At 36.4% G+C, this 25,304-nt stretch overlaps 2 protein-coding genes across 11 annotated transcripts in view; one reads left to right on the forward strand and one right to left on the reverse strand.

The window, feature by feature from the left end:
- Positions 1-18,070, forward strand: part of LOC105331920 (rootletin) — a 57,720-nt gene extending 39,650 nt beyond the window's left edge. For all 9 annotated transcript variants that reach the window (XM_066078585.1, XM_011434286.4, XM_011434287.4 and 6 more), the window contains 22 exons: positions 270-433; positions 999-1,122; positions 1,958-2,064; positions 3,874-4,024; positions 4,402-4,572; positions 4,702-4,871; positions 4,966-5,145; positions 5,730-5,926; positions 6,060-6,235; positions 6,335-6,520; positions 6,653-6,897; positions 7,196-7,628; positions 7,904-8,127; positions 8,246-8,366; positions 11,593-11,756; positions 12,357-12,536; positions 13,611-13,891; positions 14,190-14,319; positions 14,408-14,608; positions 14,812-14,981; positions 16,099-16,240; positions 16,367-18,070. In XM_066078585.1, the coding sequence (XP_065934657.1) occupies positions 270-433; positions 999-1,122; positions 1,958-2,064; positions 3,874-4,024; positions 4,402-4,572; positions 4,702-4,871; positions 4,966-5,145; positions 5,730-5,926; positions 6,060-6,235; positions 6,335-6,520; positions 6,653-6,897; positions 7,196-7,628; positions 7,904-8,127; positions 8,246-8,366; positions 11,593-11,756; positions 12,357-12,536; positions 13,611-13,891; positions 14,190-14,319; positions 14,408-14,608; positions 14,812-14,981; positions 16,099-16,240; positions 16,367-16,711 (4,262 nt within the window). In that variant the 3' untranslated portion in view covers positions 16,712-18,070. The remainder of the gene's footprint in view (positions 1-269; positions 434-998; positions 1,123-1,957; positions 2,065-3,873; positions 4,025-4,401; positions 4,573-4,701; positions 4,872-4,965; positions 5,146-5,729; positions 5,927-6,059; positions 6,236-6,334; positions 6,521-6,652; positions 6,898-7,195; positions 7,629-7,903; positions 8,128-8,245; positions 8,367-11,592; positions 11,757-12,356; positions 12,537-13,610; positions 13,892-14,189; positions 14,320-14,407; positions 14,609-14,811; positions 14,982-16,098; positions 16,241-16,366) is intronic.
- A 614-nt stretch (positions 18,071-18,684) lies between these two features.
- On the reverse strand, positions 18,685-24,695 carry LOC105331916 (alanine--glyoxylate aminotransferase). 2 transcript variants are annotated; one of them, XR_900699.4, is made up of 13 exons: positions 24,320-24,695; positions 23,855-23,933; positions 23,560-23,673; positions 23,071-23,135; positions 22,701-22,801; positions 22,250-22,320; positions 21,937-22,021; positions 21,620-21,715; positions 21,360-21,429; positions 20,934-21,029; positions 20,698-20,780; positions 19,613-20,325; positions 18,685-18,910 (listed from the first exon to the last, which is right to left on the reverse strand). XR_900699.4 is itself a non-coding variant. In XM_011434282.4 (13 exons), exons 1-13 carry the CDS (start codon positions 24,593-24,595, stop codon positions 18,906-18,908), a joined length of 1,281 nt encoding a protein of 426 aa, XP_011432584.3. In that variant the 5' UTR covers positions 24,596-24,694; the 3' UTR covers positions 18,685-18,905. The 2 variants fall into 2 exon arrangements, 1 of the variants encoding a protein (XP_011432584.3); XM_011434282.4 differs by having other exon boundaries at positions 20,186-20,325; positions 24,320-24,694.
- Between the last annotated feature and the right edge of the window lie 609 nt (positions 24,696-25,304).

Consider the following 25,304-nt stretch of genomic DNA (forward strand, 5'->3'; position numbering starts at 1 on the left):
ACAAGTACATAGAAATATGTGATTGCAGAAAAATATGGTTACAGTGTACATACTTAATTTTACAACAATGTCAGTTTTATCCCCCCCCCCATCTTGAAATGTACTGTAAATAATTTATGAGGTAAAATGAATTATGTTTATAAGGAATAATTATTTTAAAAAGCTTGTTCCTGGCTCTTTACTTCAACTGTCTTTACTGTTATGTAATACATTTTATCACAAAGTCTTTTTATTTCCTTAAGATAATGGATTTTGTTTCCTCTCTTCAGGTGATGCTCTGTCAAAGGCTGAGCTACAGAAGGCTGAGTTGGAGCTGGAGATCAACAAGGCTAAGACAGAGGAGGCCACCCTGAAGGACGCCCTGCTGAAGATGCAGGCCATGAACGAGGGTCTGGGCCAGGACAAGGTCGAGCTCAACAAAATCATCATGCAGGTAACATACCCCCACCCCACACACACAGTCTCTTACCTGTCTTTTATCAAAGAAGGAGTTTGTATGTGTAAATCTAGAGAGAGTAAGATTTACATGCAAGAATGGAAAATTACTCTTGATGAAAGCATTGAAAATGTTTTATATCAAGAAGATGCTGAGTGTGTAGAGAATAGGATTTACATATGGATTTTGTTGTAAAAGGTGTTAGATTTGTTAAATATGAACAGTAGTTGAGAGATAGAGTAAAAGGGGTATACTTCAGCATAAAATGGTAGAGTTAACATTTATGGATCAAGGGAAAACTACATTTGATGAAAGCATTGAATATTCATGAAGTTAAATTCTTCCTTTGTTTTTGGGGTTATATTTTTTTACAAGGTACTTGATTATATCATGCATTTTTGGAATAACAAAATTTTAAAGTAAAAAGATAAAAATCAGCATTTAAATTTTGGAAAAGTGTATGTTTATAAGCAGCGTGGAAAAGTCTTACAAAGTAAATGGAGGCATGTAAAAGTAAAACAAGTTGAGCAATGTTAACAGTGATGGTTTGGTATGGTTGTAGATGGAGGCTGAGCAGGCCAGTCTGACTGGAGAGAAGGACGCTCTCGAGATGGAGAAGACCGGCATCAAGGAGGAACTGGTCCGCGTGGAGCAGGAGAAGATGGACCTCGACACCGAGAAGATGGGTAGGTGCAGAAAGGTTATCAACTGTAGGCATGTCAAAGGGGGTTATATACTAGACACAGAGAAGATGGGTAGGTGCAGAAAGATAATCAATGGTAGGCATGTCAGAGGGGGCTATGTACTAGACATGGAGAAGATGGGTAGATGTACAACTCACTGCATTAAAGTTATCACTGCAATGATAGGAATGTTGGATGGGGGGGGGGGGGGGGGGGGGGTATATAGTTACTGTAGACATCAAAATGATGGGTAGGTGCATAAAGGTTATCAATGGTAGGCATATCAGAGGGGGTTATGTACGAGACATTGAGAAGATGAGTAGGTGCACTGTACAGTTTCACAACTCACTGCATAAGGCTATCAGTAATAAGCGTATTGGATGAGGGGGTTACCTATGTTGTCATTAGAAGCGTTACAGGTTATGAATTTATAATGATCATATAACACTTGATAACTTTGTACAAGTTTTTTTATGCAAAAATTGGTATCCTGTATCCTTATGTGAAAATGAAACAAAAGGATGTATCTAATGGCAAGTTCATCCCATGAGGATATAAAATGTGTCACAGGAGATCATGTGTCCTTATCTTTTCATATACAATATCAATTTTGCATGTCAGCTCGCAAAGTTGTTCTTTTATCACTTCAGATAAATTGATAATTATAATCTGATCTGTTCTGTTTGGATCTCTGTAATGGAATACACCATTACATATTTATAAATGCATTTCCTCCAAGCCCTACCCAGCTGTAGGAGATCTGTCTTTTATTTTAGTGCATGCTACTGTGATATTTTTTTTGACTTCCACTATATTGTTGGACTTTCTGTTTATGTAGGCTTGAACCAGACTCTGGAGTTGAGTGAGATGACGCGCCAGCAGCTGGAGGAAGAAATCCAGGCCCTGAACCGTGAGAAGGGAGACATTCAAGAACAACTGTCTTCTGTAAGCAAACAAACCAGCATCTCAAGAACCCACTGTAATATTATTATAATGACTTTCTCCAAAAGAGCTAACATTATAAAAACTTGAACTACGTCCTCAGGCAATTACAGAATCCACTATGATGATAAGTTTCCCCCCCCCCCCCAAAAAAAACAACTAACATTGAAAACATAAACTTTGTCATTAGGTGTGTGTTTTTAAAATTAAAAATAAAAATAGAAAATTTATAGGGTTGAGCAGTCTGCATTTATTACACATTTTACAATTCCTTATACCGTATATATTCGCTTATAAGTCGGTATTTTGGGAGTAGAAATTTGAATAAAAAGTAGGGGTCCGACTTATAGGCATGACATACAATCAGATAATTTTTCCACTGAGTAAAACTTCGTTTTTGGGCGCCATTTTGCTTCCAACTTTTTACTTGCGATCCCTATACTTGACATTTTTTTTTTTAATTACTAAAAAGATAAACACTTAATAAATACATTGAAAGTTTCAACTGTATTTCTTAAAATATGAACAAGGTGTATTTGATACTATTTTTTATTTAAACAGGCAATTATTTACACCTGAGGTGATATTAGCTGTTGGTATAACTGTACTTAAAACAACACAAGCCAACACTGAGTTTAGGAGGCTAATTACCAACCCTAATCAGTCAGTAGGGGATAAAATCACTGTCATTTTATTTCCAGTAGCATTTAAAATAGTTTTTGAGCTATAATCTAGTTGTAATGAGTGTTTAAAAAATATAATGGCGTCCACAATCGTAAGTTACAAACTTCAAGAAAGATAACTCTGTTTACAGAAAACTATTAAAAAACATGGCGTCTAAAAGCGATCTAGAGGGATTACAAAACAGCAATTTCTGTTTTATACTTAAAAAATTAAACACAAGAATAATTGCTGGTCTGTTAAAAAAAAATAAAGATCGTTTCATAATTATTCATAATAAATTACGCATGAGGTGATAATAGCTGTATTGGTGGCTGTAGGTGGCATGTCACCTAAAACAACACAAGCTAACACACCCCTTTTAAAAGGGGCTATACCATCATAATCAGTCAACAGGGGATCAAAATCACTGTCATTTTATTTTCAATAGTATTTTAAATATTTTCATAGCTTACACCAAGTTTTCATCAGTGTATCAATAAAAAAAAAAAGGCGTCCAAAATCGAAAGTTATTCATCCAGGATAGATGTCTTAACTGCACTTTTAAAATGCATTGCATCTAGAAAGATAACAGAGGGGTCAAGCATCAATATTTTTTTTCTAGAATATAGTCATGCTTGATAAAATGTGCTTATTTGATTGGCAATCTGTAGACTGATTATCCAAAAAAAATTACCCGACTTATAAGAGGGTCAATGGCAAAATCTTGAAAATAAACTTGAAAAATGGCAACCGACTTATAGGCGAACAATACTTATAGGCGAGTATATACGGTAATACAGAGGTCGTTCTTTGTTTATAAACCACTTATCAATCTTTGCAGGAGGAGGTATACTAATGAAATACTGGTTCTGAAAATTAATGTTTCAAAATTTTTAGTTCTGCAAGATTTTTTTTTTTAAAAACTGTAAAAATCTGTATTCAAAATTTTGGTTCTAGTTGCATTTTTTTGTTTTGTTATTTGATTATGATTGTTCATTATGTTTATTCTGTGTGAACAATTGCCAGTAAATTCATTTTAATACAATGCTTTAAATGCGATGATATCAACCACACTTATGGTTTTAACTGTAATTGACTTACTTTGAATGAATTGACCACTGATGTGAGCTGTATACTTCTGCTGTGTAGGTTTCCCGCCAGAAACAGGCTCTTGCTGAAGAGCTGTTGCAGGCTCGCCGGGAAGTGGAGAGACAAAACCAAAACTATGTCAAGGTCGCCAAGGAGAAGGAGATGCTGACCCAGGACAAAGGAGAACTCATTGTCCAGGTCACCGCCACAGGTAACAAAAGGGAATCATGTTACATGTAAATATTAATTCCATATACATGTACATGGACTACATTGTACACAGAAAGAAAGAATAAAAAGAAACAATGTTATGATAGATTGGAATCATTTGAATTCAGGGGAGCTAATTTTTGTGGATTGTCAGTTTTTTAAAGATTTATTAGAAGGTTATAAATAGATGTGCCTAAATATACAATGAACAAAGACTGTGTTTCATAATTTGTTTGGAGTTGTTTATTTGATGGCGTACTTATAAAAGCATAGAAAATTGAGCCATTACAAATATTAATAATTTACTGTATCTTGTACCATGTAAAACACAAAAAGATAGAAAATTTTTGATAACATTGAGCTTTGATTCTTCCACAGAGCGTGAGAATCGGCAGCAGAGTGAGGTAATTTCGTCCCTTCGCAGCGAGAAGGACAGCTTGGAGAGTGCCCTCTATGAGTCTCAGCAGTCTGAGAGTCAGCTCAATGTCAGGAAGGAGCAGCTCGAAGGAGAGAACCAGGAACTGATCCTCAGGAAAGAAAACCTGCAGAGTAAGCCCCCTTTGTATATACTAACATCAGTTGTTGTATTAATAACACATGTTAACATATCTACATGTAATTGTTATAGGTCTTGGGTTATGTCTTTTGCTAACTTTTATTTTTTTCATTGTGTCTCAGGTGAGATCAACCGTCTCATTAAGGAGAAGGAGGCTGACCTGGAGAAGTTTGAGCGCATTAAGGAGGACTTACAGAGACGTTTGGCTCAACTCGAGCGAGACATGTCTCTGGCCCTCACCCAGGAGAAACAGGCTCATGAAGATGATGTGGAGAGACTTGTGAAAGAGAGGGTAAGACAGGACTAAATTTTAAAATATGCTAAAATAGAGATATGTGCCTTGTATCTGGTCACAGAGAATAATGGTTGTTGTATTTGTGACACAGGAGCAGCAGCGTCACGAGTTTGAGACAGAGCGAGATGAGAATGTGCACCAGAATGCCATGGAGAAGGAGGAGTTGTTGAACCGTTTCGACCGAGAGCGAGAGGATCTCCAGGAGGAACTGGCCAATCTGCAGCGAGAGCGAGACAACCAGCTCCTGATGGCTGAGAATGACAAGCAACAGGTAACTACCTGTTGATGTATACAATCATGTTATGTATTTAGTGTATTCGCATGTTATGAGTGAAAGAAAATCTCTGTAACGGACTTATGATTCCTAAATGGTGATGCCTTTATAACTTAAAAGTCTTCTCTCGAGTTGCTTCCCAAAAGTTTTTGAAAATATTGATTGCCAGTAATCATGCATGATAAAGATATCTTCATCACAGCTGTTTGTGTAATGTTTATTTACTACAAGATTTATACAATTATTATGTTGATCCACATTTGCCCTTTAATTTGTCATTCTAGAAGATAACAGTTGTTATAAACTCTCCAAACTCAGTGTTAAGTGTTTTATTGCAGTCATAAAATTTTTAAAATATCACTGGTGTTCACATATGTAAATATGCCCTACTTTCACTTTCAGTCTTACATGCAACACTACATACATGTACATGTTGTAAATAGGAGAGAGTTATTTGCTTGTACATGCATGTTTGAAATAGAATGGTGCCTTTTGCTGGATCATGCATGCTGTAAATAAGACAGTGCTTTTTCATATAATTGCTATGTGTACGTGAATTTTCATCTTGACTCCTTTTGTAGACCATGTCTCTTCTGGAACAAGAGAAGAGCACTCTGGCTGAGAAGAACAACACTCTGACAATGGAGCTCGCCAATATCAATGTAGAATATGAGCGTCTGAAGCGCGAGTACCTCGCTCGCCAGGAGCAGGACAAGAACAACATGAACGCACTCAACCAGGAGCTCAGGAACCTCCGAGGACAGTTTGAGGACACCTGGTGAGTGTTATTGCTCTTTGAATTATCCTCTCTTAATTCTGTGTAATATTGTAACAACTGAACATAATATTGTAACAAGAAATTGGATTTGAAATGATTTTGTAGTTAATGTAATGTTCTTTTTAATATGCAGCATGAACCATCAGAAGGAGATCAAGGATCTGACCAATCAGATCAGAGATCTAGAGAGACAGAGAGAGGCTGCTTTGAGAGAGGTTGCTGATCTCAAGACTCAGCTCAAGCTCGTTGAGGAAGCTCGGGATAATGTCCGCCGAGATCTGATTGATTCCAACAGGAAAGTCAGAGAAGGTCAGTACATGTACCGGTATATCAAGAATCAATCAAGGAAATTATTAGTAAATCGGTCACTGAAGTCTTGATTGTAATGTTCTGTAATTTTGTTTATAGAGGAGGAAATGTTGGAGCTAATGAGGAAGGATATGGTGGAACTGAAGAGAAACCTGAATGACGAGGTCAGAGAGAAGGAGCTGTTCTCCAAGATTAACGATGAGCTGAGGGGCACCATCAAAAAGAACGAGGGAGAGAAAACCGAGCTCAACAGGGACCTTTGTGACCACAGACAGAGATGTAGCAGTAAGTATGGAGTGATTAATGCTAGTCTCCAGTCCTTTGATTTTTATCAACGGATAGAATAGTTTAGTTGGACATTGAAATTATGTAATAAAAAATATCACTTTTAAATTGTTTCTTACTTTACTTTTACAGTTTTGGAGGAGCAGAAGGCAAATGTTCAGAAGGAGGCTGCTGACCTGAGGGCCAGTCTGCGTGAGGTGGAGAAGGCACGACTTGAGGCAAGACGTGAGCTGCAGGACCTGAGACGCCAGGTCAAGATGCTGGATGGCGAGAGATCCAAGCTCGGCAAGGAAGTGAATGATCTACAGGCGCGTGTTGCCAAGGATGAGGAGAAAGAGGAGGAAGGCAGACGACATGCTTTTGATCTCAAGCAGAAGGTGGGATATCTCAGATACTGTTAGCAGAATGAAATGTTATCAAAAATATCGTCAGAATTTTAATTTCTCAGTGGTTATCAAATTTCTTTTAGGAAGAGAAAGATGCTTCGGTAACTTGAAAGACAATTTGTAGTTTAATTTTTTAATTTATTTTGAAACAGATTGACAATTTATGGTTGAGAAAATTTCCTCAGCCTTTCGTTTTGCATGGTGTTTTTTCCCAATTATTTATTTTGTTATTTGCACAAAACATGCATTGTTACTTCACAAAAATACAGTTTTTATTTGCATTAATTAGGTGGTTGAGACTGAAGCTAGCCGTGAAGCTGTTCGTAAAGAACTCGCCAATCTTCAGCGCAAGATGGGTGAATTGATTGATGAATCCAGACTGAAAGAGAAGGACTACCAGATGGCACTAGAAGACAGCCGCAGGGCTGAGAGAAAGTTGGAGGATCAGCGTCGTAACTTGGAAATTAATATGGAGAACACCAACGCCGAGGCTGCTGAACTGAAGCTGAGGCTGAGCGGATCAGAGGGAAGAGTAAATGCCCTTGAGGCTCAGCTCGCCAGGATAGAGGGAGCTAAACAAGATGTTGAGTTTAAACTGAGCAGCATTGTGTCCAGTCTGAAGAGAACTATTGGGTTCAGACAGGAAATGCCACGAGCCAGAAGTCCCGTCAGATCCCGCAGTCAGAGTCCCAGGAGATCCCGACCCAACTCCCCATCTAAAGGTAACCATCAATCTTATTGAATAGACCTAAATGTACTGTAGAATCTTGGTTCTGTTCATGCTTTACTAGATTAGACCTGGGGGCCATAAAACTTAGATGAGCTCTTATTTGATATAAATGTAAAGTGGAAAAGTGAGTGCAAAAGTTTGCTCGTCTAAGTTTTATGGTCCAAAACTAGTCTTAATTTTTTAAAATTTGATATTTTAAATTCAGACATACAAGACATAGAATAGTTTGAAAAAGGAGACTTAATCTTTTTTGCATTATTTGTATAGGATTTGAGAACACATATGCCACCACCACTGAGGGTCGTGGAAGCCCCATCCCCAGGACTGGTTCCCCTGAGAGAAGTGGTAGCCCTCACCGCATGTCTCGCGGTGCATCACCGATCAGGTTTGACAGGACTGGAGAAGTTAACGCTCTCGACGTAGACCCAGAGGCAGTCCGAATGGCCCTCAGAGATTTCGTACAACAGCTTGCTGGAGCAGAGCGAGAAAGGGTGAGTATAAACTGTTAAGTCCCATAAAAATAGTGCATCTGCCAAAACAAAGAAAATAAAGGTAATTTTCCTTTGAAGTCATGAAGGATGATAAGACAGATTGTTGGTTTGGTTGTAGGATGATGCTCTGGCCAATGTTCGCAGCATGGCCATCCAGCTGAAGGAGCTGGAGGAAGAGAAGGACAGGACCGAGAGGAGACACCAGATCCTCCAGAAGTCCCTCGGTGATGTGGAAGAAGGTAAGGGGCACCTGTAGATTATTTGGCAATACTGTGAAATCATTTTAATTATTGGGGGCCAATCCAGTTATTTAATAACTTTAAAACTTGTTCTATGGAACTTTTTTCATGGCTTTATATTCATGAATAGTAAATGAAGATAGAATTGTATGTAATTTGTTGAAGATGTGAAGATGAGTACCCACAAAATCAGGAACTCAAATAGAGCCACCTCAAATATTAATGATTTCACAGTATCTTTGCCCATTGGTAACAATTCAATCAAACACATATTAAACATCTACTCATGTCTTAATCACAGAGGATGATTACTCAAGACATTTGAAGCCAATTTAAGTTAAAAGGTTAAACTTTAAACACCAAATGATGACCAGAATTAATTTGCAAGTTGACAGTAAGCCACACATAACTCAATCATGCCCCATACATCGAATATTTGATCGAATAATAATTTATGGTTTAAAGATTTTTATTATTTTCAATAAGGGTTTGCACAGAGCTGGCACCTGTAGTACATTGAATTTAATAGCAGTGATTTGATCGTTGATATGCGGAACAAGTGTCGGCAATATCTCTGCTACATTGCTTCTGGTGGCATTAACATGTTTGGTCAGCTCTTGTTAAAGTTCATTAGAATCGTTGCCTGATTTCCCACAGTGTTTGACAATCATCAAAGACCACTCAAAGGCGATGAAATTGAATTCCTCTGATAAAATGGAATCCCAGGGATTGAATATGTATTGTAGTCTTTAAATATGTCCATTCAAAATTAAAGATTGCCACATGTCCGTGTGAACCCTCTGGCTCTCTGTGTGTGAAGCCATTGATAAAACAGGAAATTATTCCACATTGAAGAGTGTACTCTGTCAATTCATTTTGGGGTTCACTCAGAACAGAAGTGAATGGTAGAGTTTGATATATCCGCTGTGCTCTTACAATTAATAGTTAGTTTCTGCCTAATGGTTTAGCTGATAAAAACTCTTGAATATTAATAAGTTTGATTACCTGATAAGAAACATATTCTTAAGTTGTGTGATTGATATTATGAAATATATAAATAAATATTTGAGGTACTGGGTATATTATAGTTTGTATCAGTTTAATAAGTTCATATTCCATTCAAATTAAATACTGTGCTACTGTGCCTCTACAAATTTTAGAGGCATCAGATTTCAAATGACGTAAAATTAAACAAATACAATTCTCTTTTGAATCTTATCCATGATGTAATATTTAATTCCAAATTTTGACACACTGAAACATTTACTCAGCATATTGTTTTCATATGCTCAAACAAAAATACCCCAGCAGTACATATGTATTGTTTGATCAGGTTTCAGGTTTTTGTCCAAATTAGTAAAAACGGGCATGAATAGCACAATGACCATTCTCTCATTTATTTCATTGGTCGCTGAGGGAATTCTAAAGGGGTTATTGTATATCTCTGATCCCTATGATAAACTGTTGACACGATGCATTAACGATATATACTAGTAGGTAAAAGAAACTTCCCGCCCAATGTCCAATTGGGGTGGACATGTTGGAACTTGTCTCATGGGCTCAAAATCAATAGTGCTTATTGCCTGTCTACGAACCATAAAAGTTTAAAGGGAAATGCAGTTATTGTTTTTCACTGCATAGATTTTTAAGGTGAAATGGTGGTATGATAAAGAGAAGACCTTAGTTTTAGGGGGGATGGAAGAAAAATGAAGGTTTTGGGCCTAAAATGAGATCATCGGGAGGAGAGGAGATTATCTCAGGGATTTTTCTGTGATATTTTTTGTGATAGGCAGCTATTTTTTGCCATAATCATGGCGTACAGAATTTATATGATGAACTATACTCCTCCGGTTGACTTTGAAAGTATCTCAGCAAAAGTTCCGCTCAGCAAACCTATTCCGTCTGTGCAATATTACGACATTTTTGGTATGTAGAATGCTTATCTGAACAATTGTTATTTACTTTGGCAAGAAAGACGAGAAATCAAACTAATTTATCTCAATGCTGTCTCAATTTGATAAGGATATGTTCATTTTTGAACACATGCATATCAGGAAATTTGCAGTTAAGTTTTACAAATTCAGCAATATTTTTTTATGATTATAGAATATAAAAATGGTAGGTAGATTTTTTTAAAGTTAACCTTATAAAGAGATTATGAGGTAACGACCTGAATTCAACTGAAATCTATTGTGCTGGGACGGTGACTTGCGTGCTCCATAATCCTTGTGTCTCTGTGAAGAAAAAATCCCATATATATATATATATATTGAATTTTTGCTGAATAAGCTAATGCAGTCTTCTGTTATTGTGCCAGATATTAAAAAATTCCTTACAAAAACTAGCTGTTCAATAGAGCCATTGTTATCAATCAATTTTCACACAAAAACAAAACGATTTAAACAAATTAACATCTACTGAAGCAATTAAAATTAGCTTTTGTATGGTTTTTGAAACTTTCTGTTGTTGAAATTCATCAATTTTGTTCCATTTAAAGACCTGGAAGGTTGTAAAAATAATTTGAGAAATTCCCATGGACAATAAGTGTTCGATAAACTTGTTTAAATCCCTCAAGTGACAATTGAATGTTGCTAGTTTAGTGAATAGGTGGGGGAGATTGCGATCTTTTGCCACACATTCCCCATACAGATTAAGGTTTTTATCGCTTCTTTGTACTATTACATACCAAAGTGTCAAGTTGAGAGAATCATTAGGCTCTAGAGGACAAAGTTCACTAAGCCAAAACTCCAGGTATCATACCAATATAGCGAACTTCTCAGATTCTTGATGACTTTAAAGAGACTTGTGGATAAGCTACGATAAAGTCCCGCAAAGATCCGCAGGACTTTATTTATCCAAGATAGCTGACTTGCTAAAATAGCCACTTAATCCTAACAGTTGTTTAAAGTCTATTAAGCATTGTTTGGATTAATGAAATGAAAGTAGCTGAATTAAATTCGTAATATTTTGGCCTCTGCAGAGTTTAATGATATTGGTATCTCATGTATAAATAATGCTGGAGATATATCTCGCACACACTGTCATACAATTACAATTTTTTATGATGAACTCATTTAAAAATCATAATCATATACAATGTATTTTGAAGCCAGTTCAAATTTGAACAGATATTGGTTAATTTGCTCTGACAATACATTAATTGAGAAATATTTTATGAATTTCTTTCATTTGACAATGCACTAATGAGAATTTTTTTTTTCCACAGACAAGAGGGGAATTGACAGCCGCCTTGCCAGCGCTCAGACTGCGCTTATGCTGCAAGAGGAAACCATCCGTAGAAATGAGAGAGAACGTAAAGTCATGACCGACAAGATCAACAGCCTGGAGAGGAGTCTGGCTGCAGCAGACACAGAAAAGAGGCAGCAGGAGGTCAGCTGACATATTTATATCTCTGTCGATATCTGTCCAAACACTCCGGCCTACTTTGAGATCACCCCTTGATATCAGATCTGTTAGCTGTGACCTAGATAAGATATATTTTGTATAAAATGGAATGCACTGGACTTGTATTGTACTAAGAAAAATATAGGAAATCTATTGCGACAGTCATAATAACAGCCATTAACAGCTACAAAGAGACTGTAGATTGGGTGTAATTTACTCCTTCATTAAATATTGATGGAATTTGTTTCCCTCGAGTACACTCCAGTTTCCCACTGTGACCTTTTATCACACTTGAATCCATACAATTTTAATGAGTATTTTTAATTGGCTCTTCTGAAAGAATAGATTAATTAACATACAGTTACACACTAAAATGCAGTATATAAAGTCTCAATCTAACTCAGATTATTGGCTTTTTTGAAACAAGATTACCACACACACACAAAATGCAGTATACACTCAATCAAAGGTAATTAGAATTGGCCCTCCAAAAGCAATAGATTTATACTCACTTACACACTGAAAATACAGTACAGCATCAATCCAACTTGGATATCATATTAAAGATTTGTTTTTGCTAAACAGGAGAAGATTGCCAAGCTGAAGACCAATGAGATGCGCAATGACGAGAACAGGAAGGCCCTTAAGATGGCCCTGGATGAAGCAGAGAACCGCTGCACTAAACTGGAACTTGGGAGACGGTCCCTTGACGGAGACCTCCAGAGATTCAAGCTGGTCATGAATGACAAGGAGACCGAGAACCAGGTGAGAGGTAGATTCAGTGTCTGTGTGTGAGGTGGATCCAGCTTCTATGTATCAGAGAGGTGGATCCATATTTATTGTAAAGGGGAGAATCCTATTGTTTGGGATGGATCCATCTTGTGTGAAGGGGTGGATCCAGCTTTTTCATGAGAGGTGGGTATATCTTCTATATGGTGTATGGACATCAGATTCTTTCCACTACTTGTTGTAGGTGTCTTATTGATTATTTAGCTCCTAAAAATGAAAAGACCAGCATTTTGTTCACACTCCTCCCCACCTGTTTTCTGTAACAAACTGACTCCAGATTTTCTGAATTCCCATTTAGAAACCCAAGAAGGACTCAGAAAGGCTTATTTTATAGAAGTCCAGTGAATAATTGATTACATGAGGGAGGAACATAGAAAGTCTTAGACAGAGAAGTCATTTATTATTGATATTCAGTCAGACCTGCTTTAATCTTGGTGCCTTCATCAGTGTTTAACCTGTGCAGTTTACTGGTGCTGACTTTTGGTGTGGTGCATTTTGTTTTTGGTGCTTAAAAAACAATGTATACTCCTGATAAGCCACCTACTGGGAAAAGAACCAGAAAAACAAATGTTAAGAGCGAGCAGTATGAAAGAAGTTGGGGTTCTTACAACATGGAGGACAAAAAGATTTACCAGTGTCAGAATGACTTGTCTCGTGGACCGATTCCTGATATTGTGCTCAGACACTTACAACAAGACAGGTTTAGGATGGTTTTCGTGGCAGAAGACTCGGGGGCTGGTGATACCAATAGTGTTGAAATGAGGCACATCAAGGTCATGATTCTGATGAGAGGCTTGTGAAATGCAAACCTTTTCAATGCTTTGTGTTGTTAGATTATTTTGAGAGAAATGTTGTTGCCATATTGAAATTTTAGTTTCTTTGGGTTCTGTTTTTCTTGTTTTCATGTGCAAGGTGGAAATCTTTGCTCGTACATTAAAACTCATATTGTGAAAATAAAGATATTGTGGAACCTTCTACAAAAAGTAAGTATTTTTTGTAAATTTGTGGAAACTTCTTCAAAAAGGATTTTTTCTGTAATTTCACAAACAGGTCTTACAAGATCGCATTGAGGCCCTAAACAAACAAATCCAGGGCCTTGAGTCCAAGTCTCAGTCCCTCCAGCTGACCATTGACCGCTTGTCCACCAACCTACAGAAGACAGAGGAGGAGGAATCCAACCAGAAGGAGCGTGTGCAGTCCCTCAATCTGACCCTGTCCGACAACCAGGCCATCATTAACGAGCTCCAGGACCGCATCAGCCAGCTCCAGAAGGGACTCACCAGCAGTGAGCACGATCGCCGAGTCCTGCAGGAGAGGCTTGACTCCACCAGGTAAACTTGGCTCGTCCGTTTAGTGTGTATAGGTGTTTAATTATTTTATTACAGGTACAATTCGATAGAATGCTGTAATTTTTGCCTAAAGTGATTTACCATTGTAAATGCTTAATTTTTTATAACACAGGAATTTTCAAAATACAATGTACTTAAGAATTACACCAAGAAATGATTGCTGGAAATAGCCTGGAATGTTAAAGCTGAATTAAAATCCTTTATCTAAAGACAAGAAATACCATGTTAATGGTCCATTTTACCAGTTTGTCATGGTTATTATTTGATCACTTTTTTGTAGACAAGCCCTGAATGAAGCTAAGAAACAGAATCATGGTTTATTGGAGCGTGTCCAGGGACTTCAGAATGAGGTTGCCGATAGCGACGTCCGTCGCGCTGAATTGGAGGGTCAGCTCCGTCAATCCCACACAGTCAGTATATTTTATCATCACAAATATAATGCAAAGCATGTAATGCTAACACTGTAAGGTATCAAAAAATTTGTGTTTGTTCTTTTAGATGTTGGTGCAGAGACAAGAGAGAGAGCAGGACCTTAACCAAAACATTCAGAAGATCAGCTCAGAGAAACAGCTGTTGCACGAGCGAGTCCAGGAACTGTCTCGACAGATGGCCAATCTCGAGACCGAGAAATCTGAGATGGAGCGCTCTTCTGTCAGACTTGAGAAGGACAAGTCTGCCCTGAAGAAGACGTTGGACAAAGTATGAATCTTGTATATTTGTCAACATTTAGCAAGCATGTAATTCATAAAGAGATGTAAAAAAAAAAAATGATGATCTTTGATGAATAATAAAATTGTTTCCTCTAACAGTCCTTTCACATGTACTATATATTACAAGCACCTTTTTATAACAATTACATGTCTGTGGTTTTGATATTTTAAGAGATTATTACATTGTTTTAGGTTGAGAGAGAAAAGCTTCGTACTGAGGAGATCGCCAGTAAGTCGGTCCTGGAGAAAGGTAACCTGGATCGCACTTTGAACCGTCTGGAGGACGACAACACGGATCTCCAGAAACAGGTCCAGCAACTCCAGGCGCAGCTTGCTGAGGCGGAACAACAGCATGCCCAGAGGTAGGCCCCAAAACATTGTCCTCACTCAGCACTTAATTCACTCACATGTCCCCAATGTCTGTCGGAAGACTATCGTAATCTGTGACTGTGATTCAAAAAGATTTCTTTATGACATATTGTATAACTGGAATTTTTCAAAAAAGCCAAAAAATGAACCTGCAGAAAAAAACAGTTACATTGTATATGGTACTATAATTGGAAGAAATTCCTTAGGGGATCTTTTCTAGCCTACTATTTGTCTCAGAAAATAAGAAATAAGGAAAAGAATTTTAATGTATAGGTCCTTTCCTTAGCTTCAGTACAATGCAGACCGAACATATTTGGAGGTACGGGTAAACTAGTGTTGTCGATTGTTCACATCAATAAGGAATGCTGAATGTCACATGATTTATGAACACTAAGGCAAATCTCACTCTGTTTTATTTAGTTTGAGCGGAACTTTTGTAAAAAATATTTGGAAAAACCACGTTCTGAGTTTCGGACAAATGCAAGTGAATGTTTTTATTTGTTGGAGCAGGAGTTAATTGCTAAAGGAGCTTTGTGAATTGGGTTGCTATGTAGAAATTAAGGTTCAGAGAGATGTAGGCTGAGGGTTTGCAGAATTAGGCTCTCCTAGCATCCAGCTGCAAGGGGATTGATACATCTGCTATTTACATTGTTTTTAAGACACTTTGCCTCCAGATTGAGCATTCTCTTGTCCTCATCAGAGAATAAATGGTGTATCAAGGATGTGTTAAAGTATGCCCAAAGCATGATCCAAACTTTTCTTTAGTTATGACTGATTTATTTTATAAAGTTGATGCATGCATTTAGTTGGATTTTATCTTTTTAGTTAATAGCTTTTTTTTAATGATTCATTGTTGGTTTCCGTTGAATTGATGAAGAGTTCCTGTACATAAATATGGATGTTAAATATTTTTTATATATAACAGACTTAAAAATTTCAGAAGTTCAAAATATTTTAACAATTTGTAATTGATCTTTTGGCTTCATTTGACTGCGTTCCCATTCAGAAGCCAAATTTATGAATGGTTATAAATAGTGGATGCCATTGTTTTTATATGAGCATGATATTTATAGTGTAACAATTACCTAATATGCATATATTATATTACAGGTTGATTGATCTGACCACAAGACACAGAGCCGAGACAGAGATGGAGACTGAGAGACTGAGATCAGCTCAAACTCAGGCTGAGAGAATGCTGGAAACCCGTGAGCGCGCTCACCGGGCTAAGGTCAAGGGACTGGAAGAAACAGTGAGTTATAGATTATAAAATACAATCTATGTAAACAATTTTCTCATAGCTGTGTTGCTTGTAGAATCTTGTGTCTTTGGAGAACCCAGTGCAAATTTTTAGCCGATTTCTTTGTTTGAATTTTAGGTTGCCACACTGAAGGATCAGCTTGCCACCGAGATGAGGAAGAGACAGCAGTACATCTCACGAAGCGCCCGCACTGGGGATGAAATCCGAGACATCCGCGGTGTCTTGGATAACTCCCTGACCAACGTCATGCGGGATCAATCCCTGGATCCGCTGCTTCTGGAAACAGAGACCAGGAAACTGGACGATTCCATGAACTTCGAACGCAGTTATCCGAGCCAGTCCGCCCCTCGCCGTAGGTTGAGTCCTGGGCGGGATTACAGAAGATACGGCGGACTAACATCCACCCCCAGCGTCCGTCGTAGCATGAGTCCGCTATCCCTCCGAAAGAAACTCCAGAAATAACTGCCTATTTAAAAGATATCACTTGTGTAGATATAACAGACTATGTTTATTTTTGTAACATCTTGCTTTGAAATCTATGCAAGAACGAACATTTCATGTTGGAAAGAAAGGGGAAAATTGATGATTAGAAGTTTGTGTGAATCTTTCATTCCATTTTTATGAGAGAAAAAAATAAGACATTCCAGCATTAAGAGCATGGCAGCAGTCTTGTGGCTGAAAGAAAATCAAATGTTTAGATAGGTATATAATTTAGGTTTTTATATTTATGATTTTGAGTCACAATTGTGATGAGGATTCACTGTATTAATCATAGCATCTGGGTGTTTCTGTGAAAAAATTGAAATGGGAAAAGGTTTTATATGGAAGAATTTCTTGTTATTCCAGAGTTGATTTTTTTTTTAATGTTGTGTGTCTTTAGGAATATTATATATATCCATCAGTATTATGTTACTATGTAGGCTGTCTTTGTTAATTAATCATGAACACAGTGCTGTGATATGACGACCAATTTGAATTCTTTTTTTTTTAGAGATTCATTTTGGTTATTTTTACTGCATATTCCGTCCATGGAACTGACTTAGCGTTAAAAAAAAGCAAGGATCTTTTTTCGGAGCTGGTCCCAGTATGAGAATTAATTATCAGAATAAATGTTGGTAATTTGATATTAAAAGATTTTTTCGCCAATCAGTGATATTTTAATTAGAATATATTTTCAAGATGCTGCTTTTTTCGGTCAGTTATGCAAATTATGATAAATGAAATCCATCTTGGGCCGGTTCGTTTCAAAGAGCAAAAAGATGCTGTAGGTATTTAGTTATATTATTTATTGATGTTACTTAATTAGAATTAGTTGATGATATATTACCATTATACTAGAGGTTTTTTTTGGCTTTTTGTCCCAGCACATAAAGTTACTAGTATGGTAACAGTAGAAAAAGGTCCACCGATTATTCTATTTTACCAAATATTGTTTTGTATTTGTTGTGAATTCTTCATTTTTTTGAATTATTGTATGATTTTTATCTTGATTCAAAAGTTTTACCTGATTTTATTTTAATTCATTTTCTGTGATAAAGCAATGAATTTCTTTAATCTATTTTTATGTTTACATGATTAGGCAATGAACAAATTGTGATGAACTCTGACTCTGAGTCAGAGTTGTACTAAGTCAATTCATTTCGTCCAATTTTATCTGAATTTTATTTTTTAAGATTTTTTTTTCTCCTTGCAAGTTTGTTTTGTTTTGATGTTGATTTTTGCTATCTCTTTCTTTCTCTCATCGTGTTTTGTACATCTGTTCACTTTTTTATCTTTATTTCTTCACAGCAGAGAGCAATGATTAAAGTGTGCATACATATACTACAGTTTTGTTGTCTTTATACCCAATAACAGTGAGCAAATCCTGTTTGCTTACTTAGTCTGCAAGTATCAGCTATATTCAAGAGGTTGATGACAAAATTGATACAAATGTGCTTGTAAAAAATGTTCATTTAAATTTTTTTTAATTGTTGCAAGTGGTGGAGTTCAATCATAGAAGATTGCTTGTACAAATCTCATTTTCAACTGGAAGTTCTGCATGTTTTACTGAATGCGCAGACAAGGAGTACCGTACTTTGCATTAGGGGCTCTTATTGAGCAGTAAAGATGAGTAGTGAGTAGTGATCGACATATTTGGAATCAGAAATATTGTACCGACCCATTTGGTCATTTATTTTGGTATCTGAACTAATGTATACCGGTATGTTCTTTTTTTCCAAAAAAAAACATCTTTCTTGTACCCTTATATAATATGCTGGAGTTGCAGAATTGAATTTTTTCCTAGTGCTTTGATCTGATCAAATCAGAACATCTTCCGACTACAAGGTACACTTACAAATGTTAACAGCTGTACACTATACCTGTACCTGTATTACCAGGCATTATGCTTATACTGCTTCAGATACATAACTAAAAAGGACAAAGGAAGACTTGACTTGCTTTTCTAATTTTAATGATTTTACAACTATAATTATAGGTAATTTGTTATAATAAATGTATGTATAATGTATAAAATATTCATAACAGGATCAATAACAATCATATAAAATAGATGTAAATTATTGGAATGATGAGCAACTAGGAATGTTTAACATTATCAATGTTCATTGTTCCACAGAAAGTGGGGGTCAAAAGGTCAAATCTACAGAGCTGGCAATCAACCTGAAATAAAAAGGGAAATGCTTATGAATGTTGGCAATGGTATGTTTAAAATACAACTATTGTTTACACTGTACATGCCATGTCATTCAAAATTAATACAAGGTTTGTAAATAATGTAAGAAATTAAATATGGGGTAATGGTTCCTCATTCTATATATACATTCAGACACACAAATACAAAATCTTCATAACAGTACATGCAGTTCTAGCGGGTTCTGATTGTCTGTAGCACAGGGCTGGACTAATAATCTGTCTCATGCAGTACATGTTCATTAATAATTTGTTTTCTGGATAATCAACAATTTTAAACATGGGATAAACTTGAAGCCATAAAAACTCAGTGTTACATATGTTTGTAGTAAATCAACCACAAGTTTTAATGCCTACATCAAGTCATTCAGTCATATAGGTTTGGTGATCAATAGTTCCTCAAAACATTAGTTAATTTACTGATAACATCTTTGCACAGTAAAATAAAAACCTCTTGCATTTTGAAATTTAAAATTCATCAAAATTATCTGAAAACATTTTCATAAAATTGCATTCACCTCCTAACCTTCAAAAGTAGCAAAAGTAACAATTGAAAAGAAAACACAAACTTGAATTCAAACTCAACAAACAGCAAAATAAACTTTACATGCTGTAAAAAAGCTCCCGCAGAAAAAGTTAGTAACAAACTGAAGGAAATATCTGAAGTCTTACCCCATGAACTTATAGGTCAACAGGGCAGAGGTTATTGCTATGGTAACCTTTGACCTCCCAATCAGTGTTGATTTAATGGATTGGTTACAAAAATACATTGTACGTGTACATAATTAAAAGTAAAAAATTATAAAATCAATGTACATTCATAAAAGCAACAACACAAAAATGTTATTAACATTGAATCTGGAATTCTGGATATGTACATCTATTGTATAAATATTGTATGTAACAACTGAACATTTGGGAATTGAATAACATTGGTACATACAATAAGATAAACAGATTTTAACAAATTTAAGGCACAGAAATTTCATCAATGAAATGCATGAAGTCTCTAGCTGTCATTTGGGGGGAAAATATACAGATCAACGATTTACTCTACATGTATATCAGTACAATCATATCACATAGGTAATACATTAATTATCACAATACTGTAGCTAGCGGTGGGATTGAACCACAATCATGTATACCAGTCCTTGCAGCTGCCTCGTGACGGTCTTAAATCATGTGACCTGTCGTACCCTAGCAACAACAAGTTGGCGGCCTACAATTGGGAGCGGGGATTACCTCTGACACTCTTCAGTCCCTCATCTAGAGCTCGTAATACTTTCTGGACATTTTCTGGGGTAGCGTTGTATCCCATGATTCCAACTCGCCAAATCTTTCCAGCCTGAGCTCCCAGACCTCCAGATATCTCTACTTTATATCTGAAAAGTGAAAGTTTTACACAGGTTTTTTAAATGGAAACACATGTATAGACATGGGGCATATCCATGTACTAATTGTTGCTGTCTACAAGTAACAAAAAAAAAATAAATACATGTATCTACATGTATTTGTAAATGTTTTGGCATTACGCATGTACTTAACAATTACACTGTAATGGTAAATACTTTTTCAGTTATAAAAACTTACACACTTAAAGCTGTAAAATTCTAATGAATTTATATCTTATTTTGAAAGCAATGTGTACCAGGTACTAAAAAATAGTAAACATGAACTTAGAAATATAAAACTACCCCAACCTTGTTTTCATGACCCCATAAGTTTGTATATACATGTATGTATAAAGTACTTACGTCTTCATGGCGTAATCGGATACGTCCTTCCAGTTGACCCCCTCTGGAACTTTGATCCCTGTCACACATGGCAGTCTGTTGGCCTAGTATGTAAAATGAGAGTATACTAATAATTTTTTTCTAACGTAAGAACGTAAACCATAAAACTAAAATCTAAATGCAAATCTCTTACAATACAAATCTGATGGTAATGTATTTTTTTGAGACCTCAATATAATTTTATTTCCCTCACAAACCTTTTCCTGGACCAGCAATTCCAATCCCAGTTTTTCCGCTCCTTCCCACAGCATTTCAGCACACTTCCTGTGTGTTTCCCAACTCTTCTCTAATCCCTGTACAACATATGTACATGTATGCATTATCTCCCTTGTATTAAGCTCCACTCAAGACCAGTCAAAAGCAATCATTTGCATCATCACATGACAATAAACTAATAATAGTAAATTAACTTTTACATGCAACCATTATGCAAAACGATTGGATAGTCCTATGACAAACTTATTTTTTCTTGACCAGGTTTATGTTGATAACCTCAAACCAATACAAGAAGCACAAAAGGGCTGATTTGATTGGCAGAAAAACATTTTGCAGCGACAATATTCTTGCCAACCTAGCTATTAAAGTTTTCTCCCATTTGAATACTAGATGTATTTGATTCTGACCTCCTCTGCCAGCCTGGCCAGACCCTCCCTGATGGCATACACGCTGGATATGGGACCGGTATGGTGGTACCTAACATGGGGGAACAAACAAAGAACTGGTTGAGAGTCCATCAAAGGCATTCTCATCAGTTACCATTATATCCACATTGATATAAAAAAAAATATTCAAGTTTCATTAGTGAAATATTTCAAATGATCTGTGTATGTTAAAATATTTTTTTATACAAATTCTTAAAAAATTATTTCCTGTAGTTGAATACCTTCGAGCACTGCCATCACAGCCCCAGTAGTTGGCCAGGTGTGTCATGTCAAAGTAGTACGACCTGATAGGTGTCTTACGATTCAGCACCTTGTTCCTGCAAAATGTTGGATATACTGACTTCTTATAAAATGAAATATAACTACATGTACTAGCTCACATAATCCATACAGGTACATACATGTATTTATATACCTGTTCATACAATATATAAAATACCTGGTACAATAAAATTGTCAAACATGAAAATTGTATCCTCAGATAAATTTCAACAAATATACAAATTTGTTTGCATCATTACATTAGCTGGATACATACTTGGCCCTCTCAGAAAAGGATAAGGGACTGGCCCCTGGGGGTGCACTCAACACTTTCTGAGCCCCTGTGTAAATGGCATCTATCTCTATAATGGGAAAACAAACATTAGTCTGAATACGGTTTGCGTACAATAAATCATTAAATACTGTATACCAGTATATGTGCTCATTCTTGATAAATAGAGAATACACAAAAAATGAACATACTGCAGCAAAAATAAATCTCTCTCTCTCTCTCTCTCTCTCTCTCTCTCTCTCTCTCTGAGATCAGACTGTATTTATATAAATATTTATATAAATAGAACAGGAATTACCCCAGTCATCCACAAACAGAGGTACTCCACCACAAGCTGCCACAGAGTCCACCAACAGTAGACTGTTATACCTGTAAACAAAAATAAACAAAAGTCAGACGAGTGGAATGGTGAACATTCTATAATCATTGCATGAATAATGCAACTGACTTTAGACCTTCTGCTCTTTACTGAACTTTTCATGAATTATTGTTAATATCAGCAGCAATCTAAATTCAATGCAGATTTATCAAAATTTCAAGAAATATTTAAACCTAATGTATATCACAACTCTATTTAAGAAATAAGGAAACATTCTTTGAGTATTATGAGGTGATAATTTTGGATAACATTGGAATTCGCCTGCTGACAACGAGGGCAAAAGGGGTGAAAATAAAATGGGAGCGAATATTTCCCTGTATACAGTAATTTGTTTCTGACTCAATATCAAAAGTTTTTTTTTAGTTCTTACTTGTGGCAGAGCTGCCCCAGCCCTTCCAGGGGCTGCAGGGTGGATCCCGAGGATTCTCCGTGGGTCACAAACACCAGCACCGGCTTATGCTGCTGCAGTCCCTGTGTTATGTCAAAAACGATTCTTGAATATATTTTTCCCAACAAAATTTATCCTTACAATACAAAACTCTCATATTTTTTCAGACGATTTTTAAAAAAGCAAGAATTTAGTTTTGGTGAAACAAATCTTAGCAGCTTATCTTCAAAGAGATTTCAAGTATTCATCAATCATTTAAAATTTCATTAGTGGATATTAAGAATAATAACAAGGATATCATGAGAGCATGCAGCTGGAATACCATTTGACCACAGAATACAATCTGACTTACTGCCTCCACATCCTGTAGTGTAAACACCTGTCCCATTGGCTTTACGATTTTCTGGACGACAGCACCTAAAATAATACATGCTGCCTTGTCAGGATAAATTGCTACTCATTTTCGCATGACACTTTCATTCTGTAATTGTTAAGCCAAGCATATGATATCAATATGTCCAACTTACTTTTAGATGCATAGAAATTAGGTCATATACAAAATGTGCTGTTTTTGCTGGATTTATTAAAATTGATTTTGTTATTTGATTTGACAACATCTATTGTATAAAACTGGACAAAATAAAATTCTTAAATTTCCTTTTGCCTTAATTAATTCCTCCTTAAATTCATCTATTTCTTTCTCATACTGCCTGAATCAAATTTTTCCTATTACAAAGGACTGTACGTCAACTGCATGATGTATACAAATCAAGTTGCTTTGAAATGGCGAGATATTTCACAGTTTGCAGAACTGCATTCTTTCTTGCAAGAAAATATTTACCATTTCGAGTACACATGTCCGCAAACCTCTGCCCCCACAGTCCATTCTCACACACCAGGACGGTCTCACCGGGCTCTAACAGATTGGTGCAGGCAGCCTCCATAGCACCATGACCTACAACACAGTACTTCTATTATAAATCATTGTTTACAAATAAAAAATTCTATAAGATATATTTGAGCAGTTTTGTAAGTGTACATGTATTACGATTTTCCACATTCGTAGTTAAGCTTTCTATTATTTATTTTAATTCATAATTGATCTCAGGTTTTCATCTATTCAATATGTTATTAACCTGTTCCAGAAACACACACTGTCCACTGATTTTTGGTCTGAAATGCATACTGGATTCCTGCTTTAACTTCATCCATTATCTGTTGAAAATCACAAATTTTCACGTTATTGAATTCTAGTTCAATAAATTTTATACACAGGCACCATATTAATTACTCTGAAATATAATTTAATTATTTTGAATGAAAAAGATCAATTCTAAAAATAAAGAGACACATTATTCAGCTGTTATTATGTTATGTGAATTAAGGTCAACTTTCTTTGAAACTTTTGAGACAACCCCTAATGTAGTTGTCCTACATATTAATTCTGGTTGAATATCTTGGTGAATCGCAAACAACAGCACATACATGTAATTCTAGACAGCCATCCATCCATAACAATGTACGTCTGACTTTATATAAACAAGTCATGAATATCTATGTCGCGTACACGCTAAACCACGTAAACTAAGTCATGTCGGTACCTGAGTAAATTCGGGGTGCAGGTGTCCGAGCAGCGGTAATGCAGAGGCATTCAGTACACGTGGAGGGCAATTAGACGGCCCTGGTCCCATCAACAGCTTCTGTGGGAAATCCATTGGCTTCATCAGACTCTGGGGCGGTGGTGAAAGGGTCGGCATTTTGGTGGACAAACACTGTATGTGTACACGTCCTGTCTTATTCACTGGGATTAACACGCAACTCCGGGCGACGCTCTTAACAGGGGCAATAACTCGTAATGCGGACAGTCCCCGCATCATGTGTAGCTCCCAATATGCAATGGTTTATAAAGGAAATAGCATGCACATCTCTTCCCTACATGTAGCTACTCAGATTACCATAAGCTGTGGGTAAAGAAATTATGGAATTACATTCGGGGTCAAAATTTTGACACATGAGTGGTTGTGTCGTCAGCTCTCAGGTGATAGCTGCTTATCGTCTGTTCCAAACTTATAAAGGTACCCGATCGAAAGCAAATTTGAAAACAATTTTGAATATAAGAACATCAAATGCTTAAGGGGCGGAGGCCATGCCCTTAGCTCTCTCTCTCTCTCTCTCTCTCTCTCTCTCTCTCTCTCTCCTAAATCTTGACAAACAGAAAAAGGGGGAAACGGGAACCCTACTCGCAAGTCTCATGTTAATTTTCTTAATAATTCTATCATTTTTTTTTTCTCCTAAAGAATTTAGGGGGTGGGGGGACTGCTCCAATATTCATTTATCTATGTATATATGTAAATTTAAGGAAAATGCTACAATATGCTCGTGAGGTGGAGGCCATTTCCCTGAGGCTTTTTTGGCATTTGTGTAGTTGATGGGTAAATTGTTAGAACAAAACAGACGTGCAATGCAGAAAGTTATGATTCAACTCGTACAATATACGCACTGCATGATCAAATGTGATCTTGAAGGCATATTCAACATTAATTGAACATTTCCATGTGAATAGACTTCGTTTCATGCATTGATACA

The sequence above is a fragment of the Magallana gigas genome, chromosome 3, assembly GCF_963853765.1.
Source record: "Magallana gigas chromosome 3, xbMagGiga1.1, whole genome shotgun sequence".
NCBI lineage: Eukaryota > Metazoa > Mollusca > Bivalvia > Ostreida > Ostreidae > Magallana > Magallana gigas.